Raw genomic sequence first — 23,283 nt, 5'->3', positions numbered from 1 at the left:
CGAAACAGAAGGCCTTATCAGGGGAACCAAACAACGACGGCACTCCCGTTACACCTGCTCCGTTTGTCAAAAAACCAAAGGTCATCACAAAAACCAGGCAGGGGATTCACTGAAGATCATTAAAATATATCCAACTAGCAATAGCACACCTTTCGCTGCTCACACTTACCTGCACAGCAGCAAAATTCTGCAGCTTCAAACATTACAGAACTTGCCTTGGTCAGACAAAGACAACAGAAACAATTTGGATAAAGTGGTTTCTGTCGGCAAGCCGATTGTGATTCCCGGCCAAAAAACCTGCCTGTGGGAGGGCCGCAAACAACAGGCAGCAGAACACACAGTATCTGGTGAGCGCATTTCCAGGAACTCATCTCCCTTCCAGATAGGGTTTGGGCACAGGCTTGGATTCCCTGGAGTGTTTTTCCATTTGCAAAGTACAGTTTATTCACCTGTCTCTTTCCACCACAGCCCAAAGTTCCCCCTCAAATTCTGTTGCTGGGAGACAGCCTCCCCACACCCCTGGAACAGCAGCTTGGGTTGCAGCAGGAGGGGGACAGCGAATGTCACACTCCATGGGCAGGGATCTTTCTGCCAGCGGAAACACTCTGGGAGATCCAAGCCAACGTTTGAAATCGAAGAAGTGCAACATAGTGCACAACACTTTTCCGTGTAAACAAATGGCAGTCTTTTTCATTCTACCAATAAGAGGCTGTGACCAGTGTTCCCTCTAAACTGCTTTAGTGTGAGCTAGCTCACAGATTTTTAGCCTCCAGCTCACAGTTTTGGGAAGGATAACCCCAGAGCACACAAATTTATGCAGTAGCTCACAATTTTAAAGCCAGTAGCTCACAATTTTAATGCCAGTAGCTCACAAAGTAGAATTTTTACTCACAAAACTCTGCAGCTTAGAGGGAACATTGGCTGTGACTATTCCCCCCTCCAATTTCACAGAAGGAGCTGAGGGAATATGACTTGGCTACCCAGGGAGTACATGATGCAGCCAAAGCCAGGCCTGTCCAACTAAGCCCTTTAAAGTGCTTTAAAGCTCTCCTGTTCACACACCCCTTGAGCATTTTAAGCAGCCGTTCTCAAACTGCAAGAACTGGACACCAGCTTTGTGGCTTCTTCTCTTAAGAAAAGGTTCCACACCGTGAAGCGAATTTAATGCGGGGATGCCTCAACGTATAGAGTGCCTGCCAACTGCAGTTTGGCAGCTCCTGGCCCATCTGCCATTGGTCCTTTTGGTATGTTTCTCCCACTCCCACCTTCCCGCTTTCTGCCATGATGCTCCTCACGCCTCTCTTTCTCTCTCTCACAAATCATCCCCCTCAAAGGCTTTCCTCAGCCACCTCATCACATCAGTAAGCTAGTTTGGTGTAGCGGTTAAGTGTGTGGACTGGGAGAACCAGGTTTGATTCCCCACTCCTCCACATGCACTTGCTGATGTGACCTTGAGTCAGTCACAAGTTCTCTCAAAGCTGTTCTGCTCAAGAGCAGTTTCTGTCAGAGCTCTCTCAACCCCACCTACCTCACAGGGTGTCTGTTGTGGGGAGGGGAAGGGAAAGGAGATTGTCTGCTTCTTTTACCTTCCACCCTTGCTCCTAGCCCTGTGCCCTTTTCTTTAGCCCTCTCATCAGTGATTTCAGGGCAGCGAGGATGCCACCAGTGATTTGACTGTAGAATCTGAGCATCGTAAGAGAGTGATTCGTGGAATTAAATGCAAGTCATCATTTCAAAACAGGCAGTGGAGTGGGCACATCCACAAAATGGCCACCATGGGGGCTGGGGCCAATTGCTAAAGGGTGGGAAGTTCCAGATTAATCATCCTATGACAGATGCAGCCATTTCTAAATTGATGTTCCCCCCTCCTTTGCAGATACGAAAGTGATAACTTTGAGCTCTTCTGAAGCAACTTCCGCTCCAATGTGGGAAGAAAGTGGGTCATTTATACAGTCTGATAAACTGTACTTCCCTGTTCCAGTGACTGTTATGCAGGGTGTGGCTTATACTCCCATCCCACCCCCGCAATCTCCTTGTGGATTCTGTGGGGGGGGGGGGGAAGGGGAATGGAAGTAGTAGGTGGTTTTACACCTAATTCCTCACTACATAAAGGCGTCTTTGAGTGGCTTACAATTGCTTTCCCTTCCTCTCCCCACAACAGACACACTTGTGAGGTAGATGGGGCTGAGAAAGCTCTTTTGAGAAGTGCTCGAGAGAACAGCTCTGAAAGAACTGTGACAGACCCAAGTTCACCCAGCTGGCCGCATGTGGAAGAGTGGGGCATCAAACCCAGTACTCCAGATTAGAGTCCGCCACGCTTAGCCACTATACCAGGGGTGTCAAACATGCCGCCCGGGGGCCAAATCAGGTCCCCAGAGGGCTCCTATCAAGCCCCTGAGCAACTGGCTGTCATCTGTTCTCTTCTTCTCTCAAACTGGAGAGCCAGTTTGGTGTAGTGGCTAAGTGTGCGGACTCTTATCTGGGAGAACCGGGTTTGATTCCCCACTTCTCCACTTGCACCTGCGAGCATGGCCTTGGGTCAGTCATAGCTCTCGCAGGAGTTGTCCTTGAAAGGGCAGCTGCTGTGAGAGCCCTCTCCAGCCCCACCTAACTCACAGGGTGTCTGTTGTGGGGGAGGAAGGTAAAGGAGATTATCAAAGATTTCAGGTTTTCACGGCTGGTAACATCATTAGGGTTTGTAGAGTCTTTCGGGATCAAGTGCCGTGTTCTACTGGAGAAAGTTTTCCTTCCAGACGTTTCATTCTCAGCTGCGGAGAACATCCTCAGTGGCGTTGCAGCCGGAGCAGGCGCTCAGACCTTCTTGGCTGCTGTGCATTGAGTGGGGCCAGGGCTGCTGGAGAGCTGCTATTTCTAGGCTGGAGGGGGTGTGATGAAAGGGCAATTGGTTTGTGGATGTGCCCATTGTTTGGTGGGGCTTCCTGGAAGGGTAGTGATAAGGAAACTGGCTGTTGAATGTGACCATTGTTCTGTGTTAATTGCTGGGAGGGTTGGAAGGGGTTTGAAGATAAGGAAGATGGTTGTTGACTGGGTTGATTGTTCTGTGGAATTTGCTGGTTGTTCTGAGACTCTCTGCAATTTACAGTCTGTAGGGTGTTTTGCAGAGCTGGGTACCAAGATTGGTGGATGAAAATGCCTTCTTCCTTTCTGTTAAAATTGTGCTGGTGTTTGTAAATCTCAATAGCTTCTCTGTTCAGGCGGGTATGATGTGAGACCGTAGAAAGGACTTCAGTTCTTTCAAAGTGGATGACATGGTCTCCTTCTTGAAGTGCATGTTCAGCTACAGCTGATTTTTCTGGCTGAAACAAGCGACAGTGTCTCTTGTGTTCGGTGAGACGGGTGTTGATACTGCGTTGGGTAGTGCCAATGTAGACTGCACCACAGGAGCAGGGTATTTTGTAGACTCCAGGGGTTGAAAGTGGATCTCTCATATCTTTGGCCGAGCGCAGCATGTGGCGGATCTGTTGTGTGGGCTTGAAGACTGTGTCAACATTATGGCGCTTGAGAATTTTGCCAATGCGGTCGGTGACAGATTTTATGTAGGGCAGGAAGGCTGTACCCACATTTGTGTGTGGCTCGGGATTTGGTGTGGATGGTCTCCTGGGATGGAGGGAGATTGTGAGCCGCTCTGAGACTCTTTGGAGTGGAGGGCGGGATATAAATCCAATATCTTCTTCTTCATCTTCTTCTCCCTCTCTCTTGCTTCCTTCTGCATCACAGCTTGCTTTGCTAGGCTTGCTCAATCACACAGGAGCTACAGAGCAAAACCTCTATTTTCTCCATTGGCTGAGGCTCCTCCCTTGGGGAGGAAGGGGGGAGGAAGAGCTTGCTTTGCTAGGTTCTCTCAATCACACCGCAGAGGTACTGAGCCAAGCCCCTCTCCTTGTCCCCTGGGAAAGGAATGAAGGAAAAAGCCAGAGCTTCCTTTGCCCAGTTCCCTGGATCCCATGGGAGAGATACAAAGAAGGCACCTTTAATGCCAACAAGTGCTATCATTTTAAGCATGTTTTAAGGGTTTTTTTTAAAAAAAAATTAACTGTGTCTGTGTCCTTTATAAAGTTTATATCTCTGCTACCTAATCATAAATTGGTACACACATGGCACAGCCCAACCTGACATGGCCCAGCCCAACAAGGTTTCATTTATATCAGATCTGGCCCTCATAACAAATGAGTTCGACACCCATACACTAATACCATAGTTGACTCTCATCCAATTCATTCATCCAATACATAAACAGTTCTTTACTTTGGAGAAGAAGGAAGGGGCACCAGGAAATACTGGGGCACCATTTTGAGGGATCATTGACCTAAGGTACCCCCCCTGCTGCTGCAGAAAGAAGAGTGCTCCATCCTTGGGGACCTGCAGTACTCTAAGAGAGGTATGGGCACAGCTCTCAAGATGGGTGTCTTTTAGAGGAACACAATTTCCATTTACAGACATAATAATCTAGTCCTTGTGCTTGTATAAATAGTAACAAAAATGTAGTGGAAAAATGCAAGAATCCAAACAAGGAGGTACAGCACAGAAAATGAAATTGCCTGGTTTTCTATAGCACACTTCTCCCCCATGTGAAACCTCAATGATGTCCTTTCATTGGACCGCAGTAATTTCAGAACAAGCATTATAGTAATGCCCTTATTGCAAGCACAATACATTCAGCATGTCCATCACCTGCAGAACTGATTACAATCACACCCGAGCTAAATGCATCCTCTGCATAACAGGCACATGGGCCGCAGTTCTCCAGACAAAGCTGGATTTCTCCTGTGGCCCGATCTCCACCCACACCCCTCTTAAAATGCCAGCAGCTCTGAACGAGGCCCTAGTTAGCGCCACTATAAAAAGCTCTATCTAACCTTGCCACAGGAGATTTTGCTTTGGGGTCAGCTTTAATGAGGTGCAGCGGTGGGTGACGGCAGAGCGGGGCAGACGTGACCCGTCCCACTTTCCTATCTGCAAGAGGCTGAAGTTTTTCCGGTACACAACAAGTCACTGACCTTGCATTTGGAATCAGCCATGTATTGAACAAATCCTCCCCGAGGACAGTAGAATCATTTCACTGCAACAGCAAGAAGAAAGGGAGACATATGCTATGCACTGCCTGGCAGTTGCTGGGATAGTGAAGTACAGTCTATCAGAGACTGTATGAAGTACAAAGTGTAAGGCAGGAATGTCAAACATGCAGTTCAAGCCTCCTATCAGGCCCCGGAGCAACTGGCTGTCATCTGCTTCCTTCTCCCTCTCTCTTGCTTCCTTCTGCATCACAGCTTGCTTTGCCAGGCTTGCTCAATAGCACAGGAGCTACAGAGCAAAACCTCTGTTTTCTCCATTGGCTGAGGCTCCTCCCTTGGGGAGGAAGGGGGGAGGAATAGCTTGCTTTGCCAGGCTCTCTCAATTGCACAGCAGAGCTACGGAGCCAAACTTCTCTTCCTTCTATTGACTGAGCCCCCTCCACCCGCCAGTCCCTGGGGAAGGATCCAGTTCCTTGAATCCCATGGGAGAAATACAAAGAAAGTACCTTTAAGATCAATGAGTACTAATGTTTTAAGTTTTAAAAAATATATATATTTGCGTTTGTTCTTTATAAAATTTATATCTCTGCTACCTAATCTTAAATAGGCACACACATGGCCCAGCCTAACATGGCTCAACCCGACATGGCCTGGCCCCTCAAGGCCTCATTTATGTCAGATCCAGACCTCATAACAAATGAGTTCGACACGCCTGGTGTAAAGAACCTTAAGGTTCCAGTTTAAGAGATGTTATCACAGTGGATCCTCAGTCCATCGAGGCCAGGATTGTCTTTAAAGCCCTATATGGCCAAGGACCTGCCTACTTTAGGGACCGTCTCTCCCCATGTTTCCCAGAGAGTGCTGTGATCTAGCTCACAAAATCTGCTGACAATCCCTGGGCCGAAGGAGGTCAAATTGAAACGACAGGAGAGAGGACCTTCTTGGTTACAGCTCCCCGCTGGTGGAACCAGTTACCAGAAGAGATACGGGCCTTGCGGGACCTTAAACAGTTCCGCCGGGCCTGCAAGACCGTCCTCTTCCAGCTGGCTTTTTAATGTGGAATTATTATTTCATTGCTATGCAAGCTATGCTATATTCGTAGCACTAAACTAATCTGTGGTTTTTAATTCTTGTTTTATTGATGTTTTCATGTTTAACTGAGAAATAATTGTAAATTGGGGTATTTTATTTTGTTTTATTATTGTACTACTGTAATGCAGTATTTTATGTTATGTGAGCCGCCCTGAGCCTGCTTCGGCGGGGAGGGCGGGGTATAAATTAAAAATTTATATCTCTGCTACCAGACCGGCGGCAGCTCTCCAGGGTCTCAAGCTGAGGTCTTTCACATCACCTACTGCCTGGCCCTTTTAACTGGAGATACCGGGGATTGAACCTGGGACCTTCTCCATGCAAAGCAGAGGCTCTTCCACTGAACCAAGCCCCTCACCTTGCCTTTTATTTTATGTAAAGAAACAAATGAACAGCTGGGCCAAGGGACCATGGGATTCAAGAAGCAGAGAGTAATCATGCAAAATTCATATATAACCAGGAAGAACCACAAATACCCCTTTTGCTACTTGCTAAGCTAGTTAATACCTGTCCTGGGTTGGGAGCCACAAGTTATGTTAAGGTAAAAAGGTAAAGGTAGTCCCTTGTGCAAGCACCAGTCATTTCTGACTCTGGGGTGATGTTGCTTTCACGTTTTCACGGCAGACCAAAGAGTCATCTCTGATCTTAGAAGGTGATCTCTTTGGGACTGGGGTGGGGAAAAAAGATTCCTGGTCTTAGGAGATGAGGGTTAGTCTTTTCATTCTTCATTATTTCTGAAGTGCCACTCAAAGTTTATGGGGCTTCAGAGAGCAACGTAAGCAAGAGAAATCCGTGCCCCAAGGAGCCTACATCTAAATTTAGATACCAGAAAAGGGTAGGAAGATGGAGGGAGGGAAAGGCATATTTGCACAAGGAACAAACGAAAGCAAATCCAGGCACAGAAACCAGTACTCTGAGAATCTTGGGTTTTTATTTAAAACGCACACACACTCACACACATTTCTAGTCTCTGTGGCTATAAGGCAACAGGCCTGAAAGTACGTAGGATAAAAATTTCCAATGATCAAGCACACACATGCCCGTTTAAGAGAGCAGGATTTCCAGTGGTGCAACGTAACTCCCTGCTTCTCTTTGCAGTTTGGAGAAACTGAATGAGTTCTGCAACACAAGGACAATTTTATACAAATTGCGGGATTCAGTCAAGGCAGAAATTTGGATTTATTTCTGCACAGGATACATATCCCACTGCCATTGTTCCCTCTAAGCTGAGTTAGCATGAGCTAGTTCACAGTTTTTTAGCCTCTGGCTTGCACATTTTTGTCTTGGCTCAGGAATAATGGCCTCAGAGCTAGCTAATTTATGTAGTAGCTCACAACTTTAATGCCAGTAGATCACAAAGCAGAATTTTCACTCACAAGACTCCACAGCATTGTTCGCTGCATTATAGAATCCTGCATTTGACTCCTGTGCAGTCCCTCTGAGACAGTTCTCATTCTTCTGATGCTGTTGCTGAAATGCTGACCCCCCCATCAAGAGGGCTATAGGCAGCATGAGACTCACTGAACCTCTAGAGACCTTTCCCTTTTGCTTATCAACCCCTGGCCTTTTCTGCTACTTACAGCGGTGCCAGCAGTTTGTGCTAAGCTGGATCTAGACTAAGTTTCCCAATTGCAGAATGGAGATGTCCTATTTCCCCATTCCAACTTACCTCCACAAAATGCTGCTCCTGGGGGACAAGAGGCCCTAAGAAACGTCGTAAAAGGAGTCTGTGGCAGGAAGAGGGAATCAGTGAAAACTGCCCATGCGGTCTGGATCCAACCCCATGTATCCTAAATATAGGACCTGTGCATTTATTTATTGATTAGGTTAGATTTGTTAGGCTGCCCTTTGCTGCAAGCCGGGCTGAGGGCAGCTTACATCAGTAAGTGGTGTACAAGAATCAAGTGCTGGCAGGATAAGATAAGAGGGCCACATGATTCTAAATGGTGTTAGAGACCGCGCACTGGGTGGAAACATGATGCTGAACAGAAACATAAGATCTTGTATGCATGCTTAGGCAATTCAAGCCTTTTGTCACATGAGATTCTGAAAAGATAAAGAGCTACTTTATCCAGTGTCTCACTGGTCCACCCATACTAGTGCCATTCCATCAACTCATAGGAACTTGAGGCAGATGCTTCTCCCATTCCTGCTACCCAAGACTGTTTAAGCAGAGAATGAATCGGGAACCTTATGCTCAGTGCCACATAAGAATCGACCCACGAGCGTCATTTGACACACAGCAGGTGGGGATGGTATGCAATTACGTGAGGTAAAGCACTCTGGACACTAACAATTCCGGTTAATAGCAACTATTTAAAAATACTGCTGGCTTGGGTGCTATAACTGCTCTTTGGGTGCAGGGTGGTCAGTGACCCTTGTCAGAGCTCGTGTCCTCTTGCAACTAGGCACTTTGGGCTCATGGGGAAACACTGGAACTGCACAAACAGAAGAGGTGCCTACTGCGAGAGGATGTGAACTCTGCAATGGAGGATTGCCCCCATAGTGCTTGGAGGCCAAAGGGACAGGATCAAACTTTAGCTCTTGTCCTCTCAACTGTATCATTCACATTTTGCAGAGGAGAGCAGACACAGAGGAGGTGACTACCCAGATAGAAACCTGAGCGGCGTAGTGGTTAGACTAGGATCCAGGATTAAACGAAGATCCAGGAGACCCAGGTTCAAATGTCTGTCTGCCGTGGAAACTTGCTGGGTGATCTTGGGCCAGTCACGTGCACACACGGCTTCACCTACCTCACAAGGCTGTTGTGAGGATAAAACAGAGGAGAGGAGACCTACTTTGGCTCCTTCCCAGGGACAAAGGTGGGATATAAATGATTGCCAGCTTCCTCTTATACTCCCTACTCTGGCTTTGCCACCCTTGGAAATCGGTGAGTGATGAAAGCCAGGCATGGCAATGGAGTATGGCTGGGAATCTCTAAAACCAGAAGTGTGAGTGAGACAAGGCTCCAGAGCCCCAATTCTCTTGCAACCCAAGCCTCAAAAAGGTAAAAAAAATCCAACACTGTTACTTGACTGCCGACTGCCAGAACAGTGCCTATTACTATGAAACACTGGAAAACTTGCTAGGGATTTCCAAAGCCCATGCCTCTTGCATTCAGAGATGACTGGGGATACAACAGCTTGACAAACAGGACCCCACACTGCGCAAAGGCCCCATTACCTTCAGATCGTACTTCCGGTGCACAGTAAGCCTGTGGCTGAACATGTTCCTCATGACCAGCATGTAGCTCTCTTCGTTGTCCACACTGACCCGGTACATCCCCAGGAACTGGGGCAAGAGGGTGTTCCCATGACATTTCACAATATACTGGAATGAGAAAACACAGAGGGTCATTGACTAACGTGCAGTCTAAAATGCACTAGAGAAAAAGCTGCAGAAGACTGCAATATGGAGATAATAGATCTGGAAACAGGAGTCAAGTCTTTATGACAGAGTCCACTTTTTGGACTACAAGTTCTTGCTTTTAGCTAAATGGAAATTACCGTAGTTAAGGCCAACTTCTAGAACAGGGATCCCCAACATGGTACCCACGGGCACTACGGTACCTGCCAGTACTTCCCTTGGCACCCATAAAACTATTCAAAAATTGGGCTGGGCCATTGTAAGGCAGGGGCTGTTATTGGCCACCCTAATTCAAAAAAAAGGCTTTTCCACTGGAGGATGAGGATGACTGGTAAACACCTGGGCTTTCCTTAGTCAGTGCATGGCTCCATTCCCCCTTCAAAATATCCTTCTTCCCACAAGGTGTGAGGAGGGAAGTATTCCATTTGGCTCCACCTCCTGAGACAGCCATTTTGCATTCAGCTCCACTTCCTGTGGCCGCCATTTCAGATGTGCCCACAGGCTCAACAATGTTGGAACCCTTGCTCTAGAAGGATCTTCTGAGCCCTTGGAGGGTGGGGAGTTGGATACCAAAAGTGGCACTCTTTTGAGAATTTCAGAATCACTTAAAGCCAAAATCCAAGATCTAAAGAAAAGAGGAAACGCATGGGCAGCACCTGTGGGTTTTCCAGAAGGATGGCGAGGACAGGATCAGAGAGACTTCAGTGCTGCGACCGTTCTGGTTATGGTAGTTCTTTCCCACACATTCCCTGTTATTCCATTATTCAATTCCTATTCATTCATCTCCAAAACTTGCCCTCAGCCACCCCACACTTGCAAAACCAGAAACTACCTCACAATTTTTGGCTAACTGGAGCCTTTGAAGCCAGGTTCTGATGTAGAGGGCAGGTCCCCAGCGTGGTGCCTGGGAATACCAGGATGCCCACCAAAACCTTCCCTGGTGCCAACCAAGTGTTTTTAAAAAACGGGCAGGACCAGGTGGGGCTTGTGCCCAGCAGGGCTTCTGATTGGCTGTGCCAATCAAAAGGTGTCCTGTTAAACAGAACTTCCATCTGAAATGTTGAAGAGCTGCTAACAGACTCATGCCTAATCTCTCTCCCTGAAATTTTGCTGTTGGCTCCACCTTCTGCAGAAGCCATTTTGTTATTGTACCCACCACACTGCCGTATTTCAAAAGGTGCTGAAAGGATCAAAAAGGCTGGGGACTCTAGCTGCAGAGGATTATTTCACACAACTGCTCCCTTTTATGAAACGGCACTCGAACCTCTGCTTGCAATGATTCCAAAGGGCTCAAACACCCTCTAGTGGGAGGCCACAAACTTTCAGTCCCTCTCTCTGTGTTTAGGGCAAAATTAACCTCCAGCTTCCTTGATGTGAGGGCTACAAGGGCTCCCTTCAGCTCTGTGCTCTAACTCAACGAGGGATGTGCAGGTTTGGTTTAGTGGTTAAGTGTGCGGACTCATCCGAGAGAACCAGGTTTGATTCCCCGCTCCTCCACTTGCAGCTGCTGGAATGGCCTTGGATCAGCCATAGCTCTCGTAAAAGTTGTCCTTGAAAAGGCAGCTTCTATGAGAGCTCTCTTAGCCCCACCTAACTCACAGGGTGTCTGTTGTGGGAGGAGGGGGGGAAGGTAAAGGAGATTGTGACCACTCTGAGATTCAGAATATAGGACGGGCTATAAATCCAATTTTTTTAAAGGTTCAGAGTAACACAAGAGGCAGATCCAAACATCTGCTAGTTTTTAATATTATGAAAAGGAGGAGTCATTGTTTCTTCACTCCCAGCACATGCAGCAGCAACCACAGGTATCTGCTCGCCCCACCGTCTAACCTGCATTAACACCTCCATCTGATTGCTAGCCAAAGATCCTATTTAGCACGCTCAGCTCCCCTTCTATTCTCTTTTGGCTAAGCTCTCTTGAAGGACTGGCTACATCAGGGGGGTGTAGCTTAATATGCAAAGGAGGTCCTGCTACAAAAAAGCCCTGAAGAAAGGTAATGAGAGCTACACAAATTAAAAAAAATTTTGCATCAACTTGCTTAGACTGCACTAGGCTTCCCAAATCCCCCGCCTGGGCGGGGGACCCCCGATTTGGAGCCTCCCCCCCCCCTCCGCTCGGCAAAAATCCAGAAAGCGGGGGGAATGGCGGCCCTTCCCACACAGCCTAGATCCCAGCAGCGTCTCCTCTCCCCTTCCCACCAATCCCTGATGCTTCTCCTCCTCCCTTCCCTTCTCACCTTGGATCGCAGCAGCTTCTCCTTGCCCCTCCCCTTCCCACCCAGCTCCATCGCAGCAGCCGGAGCTTTCCCAGGCTGCTTCCTGCCCTGCCCCAAAGGACCATATGCCTTTGCACCTCCGGAGGTGGTGAAAGGCTTCAACTTTCTGTGTCTGTGTCTTTGTTACTGTGAAGAATCTGGCTGGTGAGTAGAGAGCCAATCCCCTACATCAGATTTGCAAGAAGGGGTGTGTGTGGAGGAGAGGGAAACGAATATTGGAAATTTGAAGGACTGATTTAAGTAATAGTAGCATAGTGTATATCGATGTGAGTTTTATGTATTTTTAGGCTTTTATGTATTTTATTGTATAATTTTAATTGTATTTAAATCGACCTTTGTTAGCTTTTATTGTTGTAAGCCGCCCTGAGCCCACCTCGGTGGGGTAGGGCGGGATATAAATCGAATAAAGTAAAGTAAAGTAAAGTAAAGTCATTATTCCCTATGTGAAATATTTCTCATAGGGTATAATGGGGAATTGATCTGGAGGTTTCGGAGGCTCTGGGAGAGCTATTTTTTTAGGTAGAGGCACCAAATTTTCAGTATAGTATCTAGTGCCTCTCCCCAAAATTCCCTCTAAGTTTCAAAACGATTGGACCAGGGGGTCCAGTTCTATGATCCCCAAAAGAAAGTGCCCCTATCCTTCATTATTTCCTATGGAAGAAAGACATTTAAAAAGGTGTGCTGTCCCTTTAAATGTGATGACCAGAACTCCCTTGGAGTTCAATTATGCTTGTCACACCCTTGTTCCTGGCTCTGCCCCCAATGTCTCCTGGCTCCACCCCCAAAGTCCCCAGATATTTCTTGAATTGGACTTGGGAACCCTAGCCTGCACATATTAGAATCATAGAATCGGAAGGGACTTCAAGGGTCATCTAGTCCAATCCTCTGCACAATGCAGGAAACTCACAAATACCTCCCCCTAAATTCACAGGTTCCTCATTGCTGTCAGATGGCCATCTAGCCTCCGTTTAAAAACCTCCAAGGAAGCAGAGCCCACCACCTCCCGAGGAAGCCTGTTCCACTGAGGAAACGCTTAAGCCATCAGGAAGTTCTTCCTAATGTTGAGCCAGAAACTCTTTTGATTTAATTTCAACCCGTTGGTTCTGGTCCTACCTTCTGGGGTCACAGAAAACAATTCCATACCATCCTCTAGATGACAGCTCTTCAGATTGCAGAATAAGGCTCTTCTTAAGGCAGAATCTGGATTCACTTTACAACACAGAACACGTTACCCGCCCATGGAAGGAACCATGCCTGCAAGCTAACTGTACCTGGTGGTAATGTGAGAGGAGACTGTGCATGTCAGCCACGTCTTCACTGGAGATCAACTTTATCACCAATGTTTTGTCGTAAGACATGAGGAAGCGCCCCCCGCCTCCCTCAGTCTCGTAGGTGGGGGGGCTACGTGTCAACGAAACCTGGAAGGGTCAAAAAAGAAAATGAAGTCGCGACACGCCACAGCCTGTCCCTCCAAACGGATTACTTAGGAATCCCCTCCTGGTTGCTTCAGTCTACAATGTGGGAAGCCAGGCTAAGAGCAGGGACTGCACAGTGGAATATCTGGAAGGAAGGACAAAGGAAGTAGGCAGATTTCTAAAGGTTCCTTCTCACCAGTCACCCCTGAAAGGTAAGTCCCTCTACAGAGGCTGGAAGAAGAAACAGGGAACACCAGGAAAGTCGTTTTTACAAGGAGAGCTGGATTGCTGGCTGGGCTTTTTCCTTCATCCATCTCCTTTCAAGAAACCTTTATTGCCTTTCCCTTCCCCCAAATGATGCATTAGCCATATAAAGAAGCAAGAATCCAAGGAAAAGGCCAAGCAGTGCTCTCCTTCCATGAATGCCTCCACTGTTACACCATCTGCTGGCTTCATTATGAGGCAAAAAGCACTCCCCTAAAATTCAGCTTATTTGGATGTTATTGGCCTCCATGCCATGAAAAACTTCAGCTGCCCTTTTTCACACATTAACCAGCCATTAAAGCAATAGGACATTTTCCTCCTAGCCAGCTGGAAACCTAACACAGAAGCATCTATGGTGGACCAAGATGGATGCCTTCACAGAGGCGGAGACCAGTACAGATAAAGGGTCTCAGAAACCACTCTTCTTATGAAAGGCTAAGATGTTATGTCCAAGATCATCTTCTGACATCTTGCAAAACATTGGGACTGAACGTATGAAGGAAGACCCTTGGTCCATCTGGTTCAGTATGGTCTACTCTGAATGGCAGAAGCTCTCCAAGTCCCGAGGGTAGCCCCTCGACCTGGTACCCAATATTCTTTTTAACTGGAGATGGCATGAACTAAACTGGGGACCTTCCGCATGCAAAACAGGTGCTCAACGCCCAGTTAAAGAACTGCTGGCATTAAACCCCAAGTGTTCAAAATAATACCAAACGTTGTATTGAGCTTCAGAATTCAATTTGTTGATATCCTTGCAACAGCTCTGTGAGGGACATCATCACTATTATCCTTTTTTCTTATACTACAGTCTCCGTCCCAAGTGGTTTTTGTCCATGCAGGTCCCATGATCCCCTTTTTTGGGTGGCTGAAAAGAACCCTCTCTCTCTTTTTCACCAGAGGAAAAGCTAGTTGAATATAACCCAATATTGGGGGGTAGGGCTGAGGTCTGAAGCCATGTGATAAGCCCCATCTAGTGAGATGTGTAGCTCAGTATCTTAACCACTGAGCTGCCAGAATATGGCACACAGACACAACTTAGTTAAAGCCAGTCAAGAGCATGCACTGGCCACCACCTGGGTGAGAAACTGCCAGGGAACGCCACGTACACTGTTTTGAGTATCCTGAGGGAAGAAAGGAATCCAGCTCAGACTGCCTCCAATAACAACTTTTCTCAAAACAACTTCCCTGAAACATTCACTCGCTGAGCTTAACAGTAATCCAGTCACCTAGCTACTATGAGTCAGGTAGAGCAATTTATAACTTGCCAAATTCACTCCTCTGGAAGTCGGTATTATTATGGGAATTGCTATTCTGCTTTGCAGCCAGGGTTCTCCAAATGACTTGCAAAAAATCAAAACTCTTCAAGCAAGGCCAGCAAATAAACTGCAAAAACACGTGAAAAATAACCATCCCACACACAAACCCTCAAATTCCACAATCCACAAAATTAGTTACACCACCACCCACTCCTCATCCTTCTCTCAAACCAGAAAAAGGCCTTCCCAAACAAACATTTAAACTGTTTCTCTAAAAAAAAGGCAGGAACTGGATTGGCAGGCATCTCTGAGAAGGAAGTTCTATAACAGCAGGGCTGACAGCGCTGTGTTTTAAGCCTCTGAGCTTGTTGGAAAAATAGCAGGTAATTGCCTTGTTGAGTATCTGAACTATCATACAAGACTCATCAGTGTTTGAGGACACAGAACAAGATCTGCTCACCTGATAATCCTGGTCATCAATGTTGAAGCGCTCCCGGAGATTGCGGAAGACCTGCGGGCAGTATTCCTTAAACTTGAAATGGCTGGGCAAGTTTTCCCTGCAGGAGAGACAGAAAGAAGTGCACACTGAGAACCCTGTCTACAAACGTAGAAGAATTAGTTCAAAGGCGGTTAAGAAGGACTAGACCACATCTGGCTGAGTGGCAAATGATATTTTTGAATGCTCCCATGTAACAAAAATGTCCTCTGCAGCTAAAAACCACTAGTGAATCTAATAAAAGTTCTAACCCTACACACTACCTATTTCCTACTTGTAGGAAGCTTTTAAAAACTAATATGGGGAATCATTCAGAATTACCATTCAACTTCTCTCACAGTTCTATTCTATGGCATAGGATTTAGAGTGCTCAACTAGGATTGACTAGGTTCAAATATCTACTCCGGTAAGACAGTCCAGTGGGTGGCCATGGGCCCAGTCACACTCTCACAGCCTAACCTGCCTCACAGGGTTGTTACTGTGAGAGCAAATGGAAGAGGGGAGACCATGGACCCAGTCACACTCACAGCCTAAACTACCTCCTACGGTTGATCCAGGTGGGCAGCTGCGTTGGTCTGAAGTAGTAGAACAAAGCAGGAGTCAAGTTTCACCTTTAAGACCAACAAAGTTTTATTTAGAATGTAAGCTTTCGTGTGCTAGAAGCACACTTCATCAGACAATAGGATGGAATGGCAAGCAGACCTTGCCATTCCATCCTTTTGTCTGATGAAGTGTGCTTCTAGCACACAAAAGCTTACATTCTGAATAAAACTTTGTTGGTCTTAAAGGTACTACTTGACTCCTGCTTTGTTCTATCTCATAGGGTTGTTGTTTGTAAGGTTAAAATGTAGGAGAGGAGACCCATGTTGTAAACTGCTTTCAGAGCCCACTGTGGAGAAAAGTGGAGTACAACAAATACACCTCAGGATTCTCCCCTCATAGGCCCATCTCGCTCAGTTTCACGACCCCTGGCCTTTGTTTTCTCATGCTCAGGAGACAAGCTGATCCCCACAACAGCCTTGCTGCAAGTTACTCTCATACATACAAAGGCCTTGCTGTTTCAGGATCAGAAGGGCAGGCTGACAAGGAAACAAGGCTTTACCAAAGTAATAGCTACCCAGTCAATCTAAGCATTATCTCAGTAATCTGTGGCCTGTAATCATCTCCCCATTAGCCTCCTGTAGCACATGGTGTAATCCTCCAGCAGTATGTGCCTGGATATACTATTAGTCAGGGAGAAAAGGCTTCCCTTACTGCTAATAATTAGAGATTGGGAGATGGGAGGGAACAAAAAAAATCCCCTCCTAGACAGAAGCTTCCTAAGTGCTTTTAGAGAAGGGTTCGAGAATTAGGCTATCCACACCTCTGTGAAGTAGGAGTCCTATTACTATTTCCAATTCTCACAATGGAGGGAGAAAATGCAATTACTGCGAACAGTAAAGACTCCCAAACTTATTGAACTGCAGGGCCTCTGAAATGCTGAGAGCTTTGTAATGAGGGTCACAACAAAATGGCTGCCATTGTGGAAGGTTCTACAAGACGTTAAGAAGTTCCAAGCTATGCATCCTCCTATGATGGAGGCAGCTGTTTTCAAAGGGATATGCTCCTTGCTGACACAAAGATGATGACTCCTTCTGCAGTACCTACTACTCCGAAAGAAATGCAGAAAAGCAAGGAATAGTTCTTGGCTCTATGGAAGCAGTCAGTAGGCATCGGGAAACAGATTGGATGCCTTGTTGTGGATGACTGGTGTACACCCCAGGGATTCAAACCAGGATAGAAAGGCGGGACCTAAAACACACATAGTCAGGATTGCTAGTGTTTTGACACCCACTGGATGGTTGATGGAAGCAAAGAGGAACGTCCAAAAGGCCTTGGAAATAACACAGGAAGGCGATTACAGGGTAAAAGAACCACAAGGCCACATGCGTGCAAGAGGAGCTACATCCCTGCAGCTGGAGCATGTGCATTGCGTGACTAAAGATGGCAGGATCTAATCCCCAACACTTCTAATATCATAGCATCAACCAGACACAGTCCTGTCCAAGAGGCTGAGGCGGAACTGTCTGAGAGCACCTCAAAGCCTTGCATATTCAGATCCCAGTTACTCCTCACCTGTTGAAGAGATGATTGTTCACTTTCACTTTGGAACTGGCTTTGAAGTCATCCGGAAGCAGCATCACCGGCTGAGGGACTTGACTCAGCTCGTTGACCTAAAGCAGGGGAAGCAAAAGTAGAGCGCAGCTGACTTCTCTAGTTTGAAATCGTGTCGGTTTGCCATAGCGCCCCCTTCAGGGAGTCCCACCACGATGGTTCTCACAGCTGAAACCTGGGCACAGGCTTGAGAAGGAAGCTTTTGCCTACAGCGTGTAGACCAGAATCCCAGTTAGGGAAAAGGAGGCACGCGGCTCACGGCACATCATTGCCAGTCACGACATCTGGGTGAGTCATGCGATTAGGAGCAACAATGGATATATCCAGTGTTACCTTGAGAAGCACTCCTCCCTCATGTCACAGCCTCTGTTTCCAAGCAGCCAGAACATCTTCACAAGCCCACAAAAACAGGTGCAGCCTCCCACCACCACCAAGTATAGAAACCTCAGGCAGGATTTCCCTTTTTGTTTTTGACACTGTCACATAGCAGAGAACCAGGAAGAGCCTTCTACTGGCTGCCACCACTTTGGTAAGGGTCCATCTGGGAGGGCCCAGAGGCCAGGGCCGGCTTGAGACTGTCTGGCACCCTAGGCAAGGCTAACTTCTGGCATCCCCCCCCCCCTTGCACTGATGGGGCGCCCAATTTGGCACCCCCAGAAGGCCAGCGCCCACGGCAATCACCTAGTTTGCCTAGTGGCAGGGCCGGCCATGCCCGGAACACCCACCCAACCTACGTCTTCCTTATTAAAAGATACCTTTTAACTGTGACCAAGGAGACTTAAGGACCCAGGTAGTCTAACAACAACAAGAGTTTATTTACAGTGCTCAAACAATAGGTGGGTAGTAAAGACTTTTAGCGCAACAGTGAATGGGGAAAAGCAACAAAGGTTGGTACAAAACAAAAAAGAAAAGCCATAACATGACTAGATTCACGTTCCCTTCCATAAGTCAGACCAATTCACTCACCCTCCCTGGATGAGGGATCTCTCTACAGCTGCAACCTCTTCCAGTCCACCCTCAGCAGAGAGAACAACCTTCCTTTCCAGCTAGGCCTTTTTAATGCTTTCCCTTCCAGGTCGGCTAGTTTTCCCTCCAAAACTCTGCCACCCAATCAGAGGGACAGAAGAGATCCTGGGAGATGTAGGCCCACTAGCAACTCCTGCCCTCTAGGCCGCACTAGGCCTCACATCATGACAGACACATTTAGCCATAACAGTCAAGAATGCTCAGATAATGGCTTGGAATCCTTTATTTGTCCAGAGAGAGCTTATTTCAAGGTAACACCCCTGAGGTAAAAACTGTGACCCACTCTTGGGACTGCAGTGTTCAAGCATACAGGTGTAGCTCTGCAGGCTAGATCAGGACTTTGTCGTGGCACCCCACCAAGATTAGGCCAGATTCCACTCTCCTACCAGAAAGCTTCTATTAAACACCCTCCCATTCACAAGCTGAGGAATGGGTGCTTTCAGTTCAGAGGAAAGTACAACTTGACAACCCCGTTGCAAGGGAACGAGGTGAACAATGTGAATGTTAGAACGGAGTGCATCATTTCAGACTGCAGGTGGAAGGTGGCACCTGGGAATGTTTGCCTAGGATAAGAACTCCCTGTAAACAGAAAACCAGCACAGCAGGAAAGGAAGGCAGATAGATAGAACCTCTAACCCTGCGGCACTTGTGTGCTCAGAGTGGGGACATTGTTCCTTTACACAAAGGAATGCCAAAAGACAAAATCAGTCCCCTGCAGTCTGTAATGGTGTGATCGACTCACTAACGGCATCCTACCACCTCCTGATTTAGGCCCTCTGATTGCTTCAGACGCAGGCCTCCTGGATGACCACAAAGGCAGAAAGGAGTAAGAGAGAGAGGCAGATAAGAACATAAGAGAAGCCATGATGGATCAAGCCAATGGCCCATCACACAATGGCTAAAAACCAGGTGCCATCAGGAGGTTCACTAGCAGGGCCAGAATTCCAGAAGCCCTCCCACGGTTGACTCCCCAAGCACCAAAGATACAGAACATCACCGCCCAAGACATAGTGTTCCATCTATACCTAGTGGCTTATACTGATGGCGCTCTGCTCCATATGTTTATCCAGTCCCCTCTTGAAGCTGTCTATGCTTGTAGCTGCCACCACTTCCTGCGGCACTGAACCCCCACATGTTAATTACTCTTTTGGTGAAGAAGTACTTCCTTTTATTTGTTCCAAGTCTACTGCTCATTAATCTCATTGAGTGCCCACTCCTGCAATTTTTTGTTTATTTAACAGTCTCTGATAACTGACATGTCTTGCTCTGAATTATTGCATCAAAATCTGGAGATAATGTCTGAGGTTAGCTGTAGCAATCTTGAGTTTGCTGTCCAGCTGTGTATCTGTAAGTTGCAAATCTACTATTTATTTTATTCAATTTATATCCCGCCCTCCCCGCGAAAGCAGGCCTCAGGGGTGCCTCAGGGAGCAGTTCTCTCCCCGATGTTGTTCAACATCTATATGCACCCCCTCGCCCAGATTGCCCGGCGGTTTGGGCTGGGTTGCCATCAATATGCAGATGACACCCAGCTCTATCTACTAATGGACGGCTGGCCCGACTCCGCACCAGGGAATCTCGACCGGGCTTTACAGGCTGTCGCGACATGGCTCAGGCTGAGTGGGCTGAAACTGAACCCAGCGAAGACAGAGGTCCTTTGCGTGGGTCGCGGCGCTCTGGGAAGGGAAATAGCTCTCCCGGCCTTCGATGGTGCGCTATTGAAAGCAGCGCACCAGGTAAAGAGCCTGGGTGTTTTACTGGAGCCTTCACTATCAATGGAGGCCCAGATAGCAGCCACTGCCAAGTCAGCATTCTTCCATCTGAAGCGGGCAAGGCAGCTGGCCCCTTTCCTCGAGCGCCGGGACCTCGCAACAGTGATCCACGCAACGGTCACCTCAAGACTAGACTACTGTAATGCCCTCTACTTGGGGCTACCTCTGTGCCGGACTCGGAGACTGCAGCTAGTGCAGAACGCGGCAGCCAGGCTGTTGTTGGGACTCCCAAAATGGGAGCATATACAGCCGGGGCTGCGTGAACTGCACTGGCTGCCGATTGTATACCGAGTCCAGTACAAAGTGTTGGTCGTTACCTTTAAAGCCTTATATGGCCGAGGACCAGCCTACCTGAGGGACCGTCTTTCCCCATATGAACCCCAGAGAGCACTGAGGTCAGTCGGGAAAAATCTAATGACCATCCCCGGGCCGAAGGAGATTAAACATCAGAGCACCAGAGCACGGGCATTCTCGATTGCGGCTCCTACTCTGTGGAACCGACTCCCCGAGGAGGTGCGGGCCCTGCGGAACCTTGAGCAGTTCCGCAGGGCCTGCAAGACCGTCCTTTTCAAATTTGCACACCCGGACTGTTAGGAAGATCAGAAATTAAGGAGCCGCCAATGCGGTTGAAGAACTATACCGCAGAATAATTGTATTTATTGAACTGGTTTTTAATGTTATTAAGTTTATTGCTGATGTTTTATATTGCTAAACTTAAAAGTTTTATTATTATTATTGTATGTTTTTATAAAATGTTGTTAGCCGCCCTGAGCCTGCTGAGGTGGGGAGGGCGGGATAGAAATAAAATTTATTATTATTATTATTATTTATTGACATTCTCATGGTCAATGCTCTGAGCCTAAGACCCAGGGGAAAACATGAAATGGCTGGAGGCAAACCCAGTTGCACCCAGGAGAGTCTTGGCATAAAAAGTCCAAAAAACCTCACACACACAAACTCTTTGTAGCAAGGCAAAAATCTCATATGTTGAATAAGACTTTGTTGGTCTTAAAGATGCTTTGTATCTCTCCTGTGCGAATGAGGAAATTGGGCAAAATAAGGGGAGAAGAAGGGGAAAAGCCTCAGCCAATGGAAGGAAGAGAGGTTTGGCTCAGTAGCTTTGCTGTGCAATTGAGAGAACCTGGCAAAGCAAGCTCTCTTGTTCTGTCACTCTGCTGTGCAATTGAGAGAGCCTGGCAAAGCAAGCTGAGACACAGAAGAATGAAACAAAATGGTATGCCATTATCCCTTCCTTCCAGGTACTTGAAGGGTCATCAAACTTCTCACACATCATTGTCTACCTCAGAAAGGCTCATTTGGTTATTGTGTTTCTGGCAAGAATGTCATACCTGCCAGAGGGCACATTCTGCCCTATATCAGAAGCACTCAGCTTCCCCAGCAGTGTGTGTGTGTGTGAGCCTTAAATCCTCCACATGCACTCCCACTTTGCTGGGCTCTCTCAAAAAGCTAGTCATTTTACTGCTTCTGCAGATTTCTCCAAGAACAGTAATTATTGCCCTTTCCTCAAATCACTCTCCCCCTCCTCCCCATTCCTCCTAATTAGCTCTTGTGTGTATTTTATTTTATTCTTTCTCTTTTTCTTAATAAAATCCTTTCTGGTTGAACGCCTGCCTGGCTGATTTTGAGAGTTCTCTTTAGGGAAAAATCCCTGTAAATGTAGGTGGAGATCCAGTTACCCCCCTCTCACTCTGTCTCCTTAAAGCTAGGAGACTGCCTCTTTGGGTAACATGGGTGTGGGCTTTCCTCTCTTATAATCATTGGCAAGGGGGAGGGTAAGGTTCACAGATCAGAGAAGTGTGGGGTGCAGCACAGAACCATCATTAATGCCCAACTGGCTGCCTCCATCCTTTTACATATCCCAAATTCCTGCAGCCACAGACAGTGCCTCCACCCCCCTTTCCTGCTGAAGAAGAAGCAGCCAAGCTGGGGCCAGTTTAAACCAGACTGCACACTGAAGCATTACTGGCCAATAAGATTACACAGAGCATCCAACACTAGAAAGAGAAGCGCACACACACACAAGTGGAACTGCAGTTGCAAGCAGGAATCTGGGCTGCTGACTGACTAAGGGGTGAGGGGGAGAGACCCAGTTGTTTTGTAGCTTAAATTGAATGTGTTGTATAGAGCTCACCTAGTGCAACAAATCAGCAGTAAATTTCAACAGCATCATTGTTCACATCATGGGCATGCTTCAAGTGTGCATCTAACGGAGGGTGTCAAACTCATTTGTTATGAGGGACGGATCTGACATAAGTGAGACCTTGTTGGGCCGGGCCATGTTGCGCCGGGCCATGTGTGTACCTATTTAAGATTCGGTAACAGAGATATAAACTATTTAAAGGACACAGACAAACACAATTAAAAATTCCCCCCTCCAAAAAAAATTAAAATAAAACATGCTTAAAACATTAGCACTTGTTGGTCTTAAGAGTGCTTTCTTTGTATTTCTCCCATGGGATCCAGGGAACTGGGCAAAGGAAGCTCTGGTTCTTTCCCTCCCTCCTCAGGGGACCACAAGACAGAGGAGCCTCAGCCAATGGAGAAAACAGAGGCTTTGCTCTGTAGCTCCTGTGCAATTGAGCAAACCTTGCAAAGCAAGCTGAAATGCAGAAGAAAGCAAAAGAGAGAGAGAAGGAAGCTGATGACAGCCAGTTGCTCGGGGGCCTGATAGGAGCTCTCTGGGGGCCTGATTCAGCCCCCAGGCTGCATGTTTGACACCCCTGATCTAATGCATCTAAGTCAGAACATCAGGTTGCTATGCCCAGAGCTGCTGTATGGTGCATTTATGGGGCCTTTCCGCAACCTGAACCCCCAGCTCTTATTAGAGCCTGCCTAGGCGGGGAGGGCGGGATACAAATAAAATTTTACTTACTTACTTACTATATCTCACTTTTCTCCCTTATGGGGATCCAAAGCGGCTTATTGCATCATTCTCTCTTCCTCCATTTTATTCTCTAACAACCCTCCTGAGAAGTAGGTTAAGCTGATAGACTGTTTATGGGCCTAAGGTCACCCAATGAACTTCCAGGGGGTGGAGGGCGCAGGTGACTTAAACCTTGTTGTCCTAAGGGAAGTTGCACTTGGAATCTGAGCATCCTTGTGTACGCACGCAGAT

At 47.2% G+C, this 23,283-nt stretch overlaps 1 protein-coding gene across 1 annotated transcript in view; it reads right to left on the bottom strand.

Moving 5' to 3' along the window:
* Positions 1-23,283, bottom strand: part of PIP4K2C (phosphatidylinositol-5-phosphate 4-kinase type 2 gamma) — a 49,777-nt gene that overhangs the window by 15,502 nt on the left and 10,992 nt on the right. Inside the window, exons 2-5 of the mRNA XM_060252126.1 lie at positions 17,311-17,408; positions 15,160-15,256; positions 13,036-13,182; positions 9,306-9,452 (exon numbers count right to left, since the gene is read on the bottom strand). Of these exons, the coding sequence (XP_060108109.1) occupies positions 9,306-9,452; positions 13,036-13,182; positions 15,160-15,256; positions 17,311-17,408 (489 nt within the window). The remainder of the gene's footprint in view (positions 1-9,305; positions 9,453-13,035; positions 13,183-15,159; positions 15,257-17,310; positions 17,409-23,283) is intronic.

Source organism: Heteronotia binoei, chromosome 13 (genome assembly GCF_032191835.1).
Source record: "Heteronotia binoei isolate CCM8104 ecotype False Entrance Well chromosome 13, APGP_CSIRO_Hbin_v1, whole genome shotgun sequence".
Classification (NCBI taxonomy): domain Eukaryota; kingdom Metazoa; phylum Chordata; class Lepidosauria; order Squamata; family Gekkonidae; genus Heteronotia; species Heteronotia binoei.
This window is presented reverse-complemented; position numbering and strand designations above follow the sequence as displayed.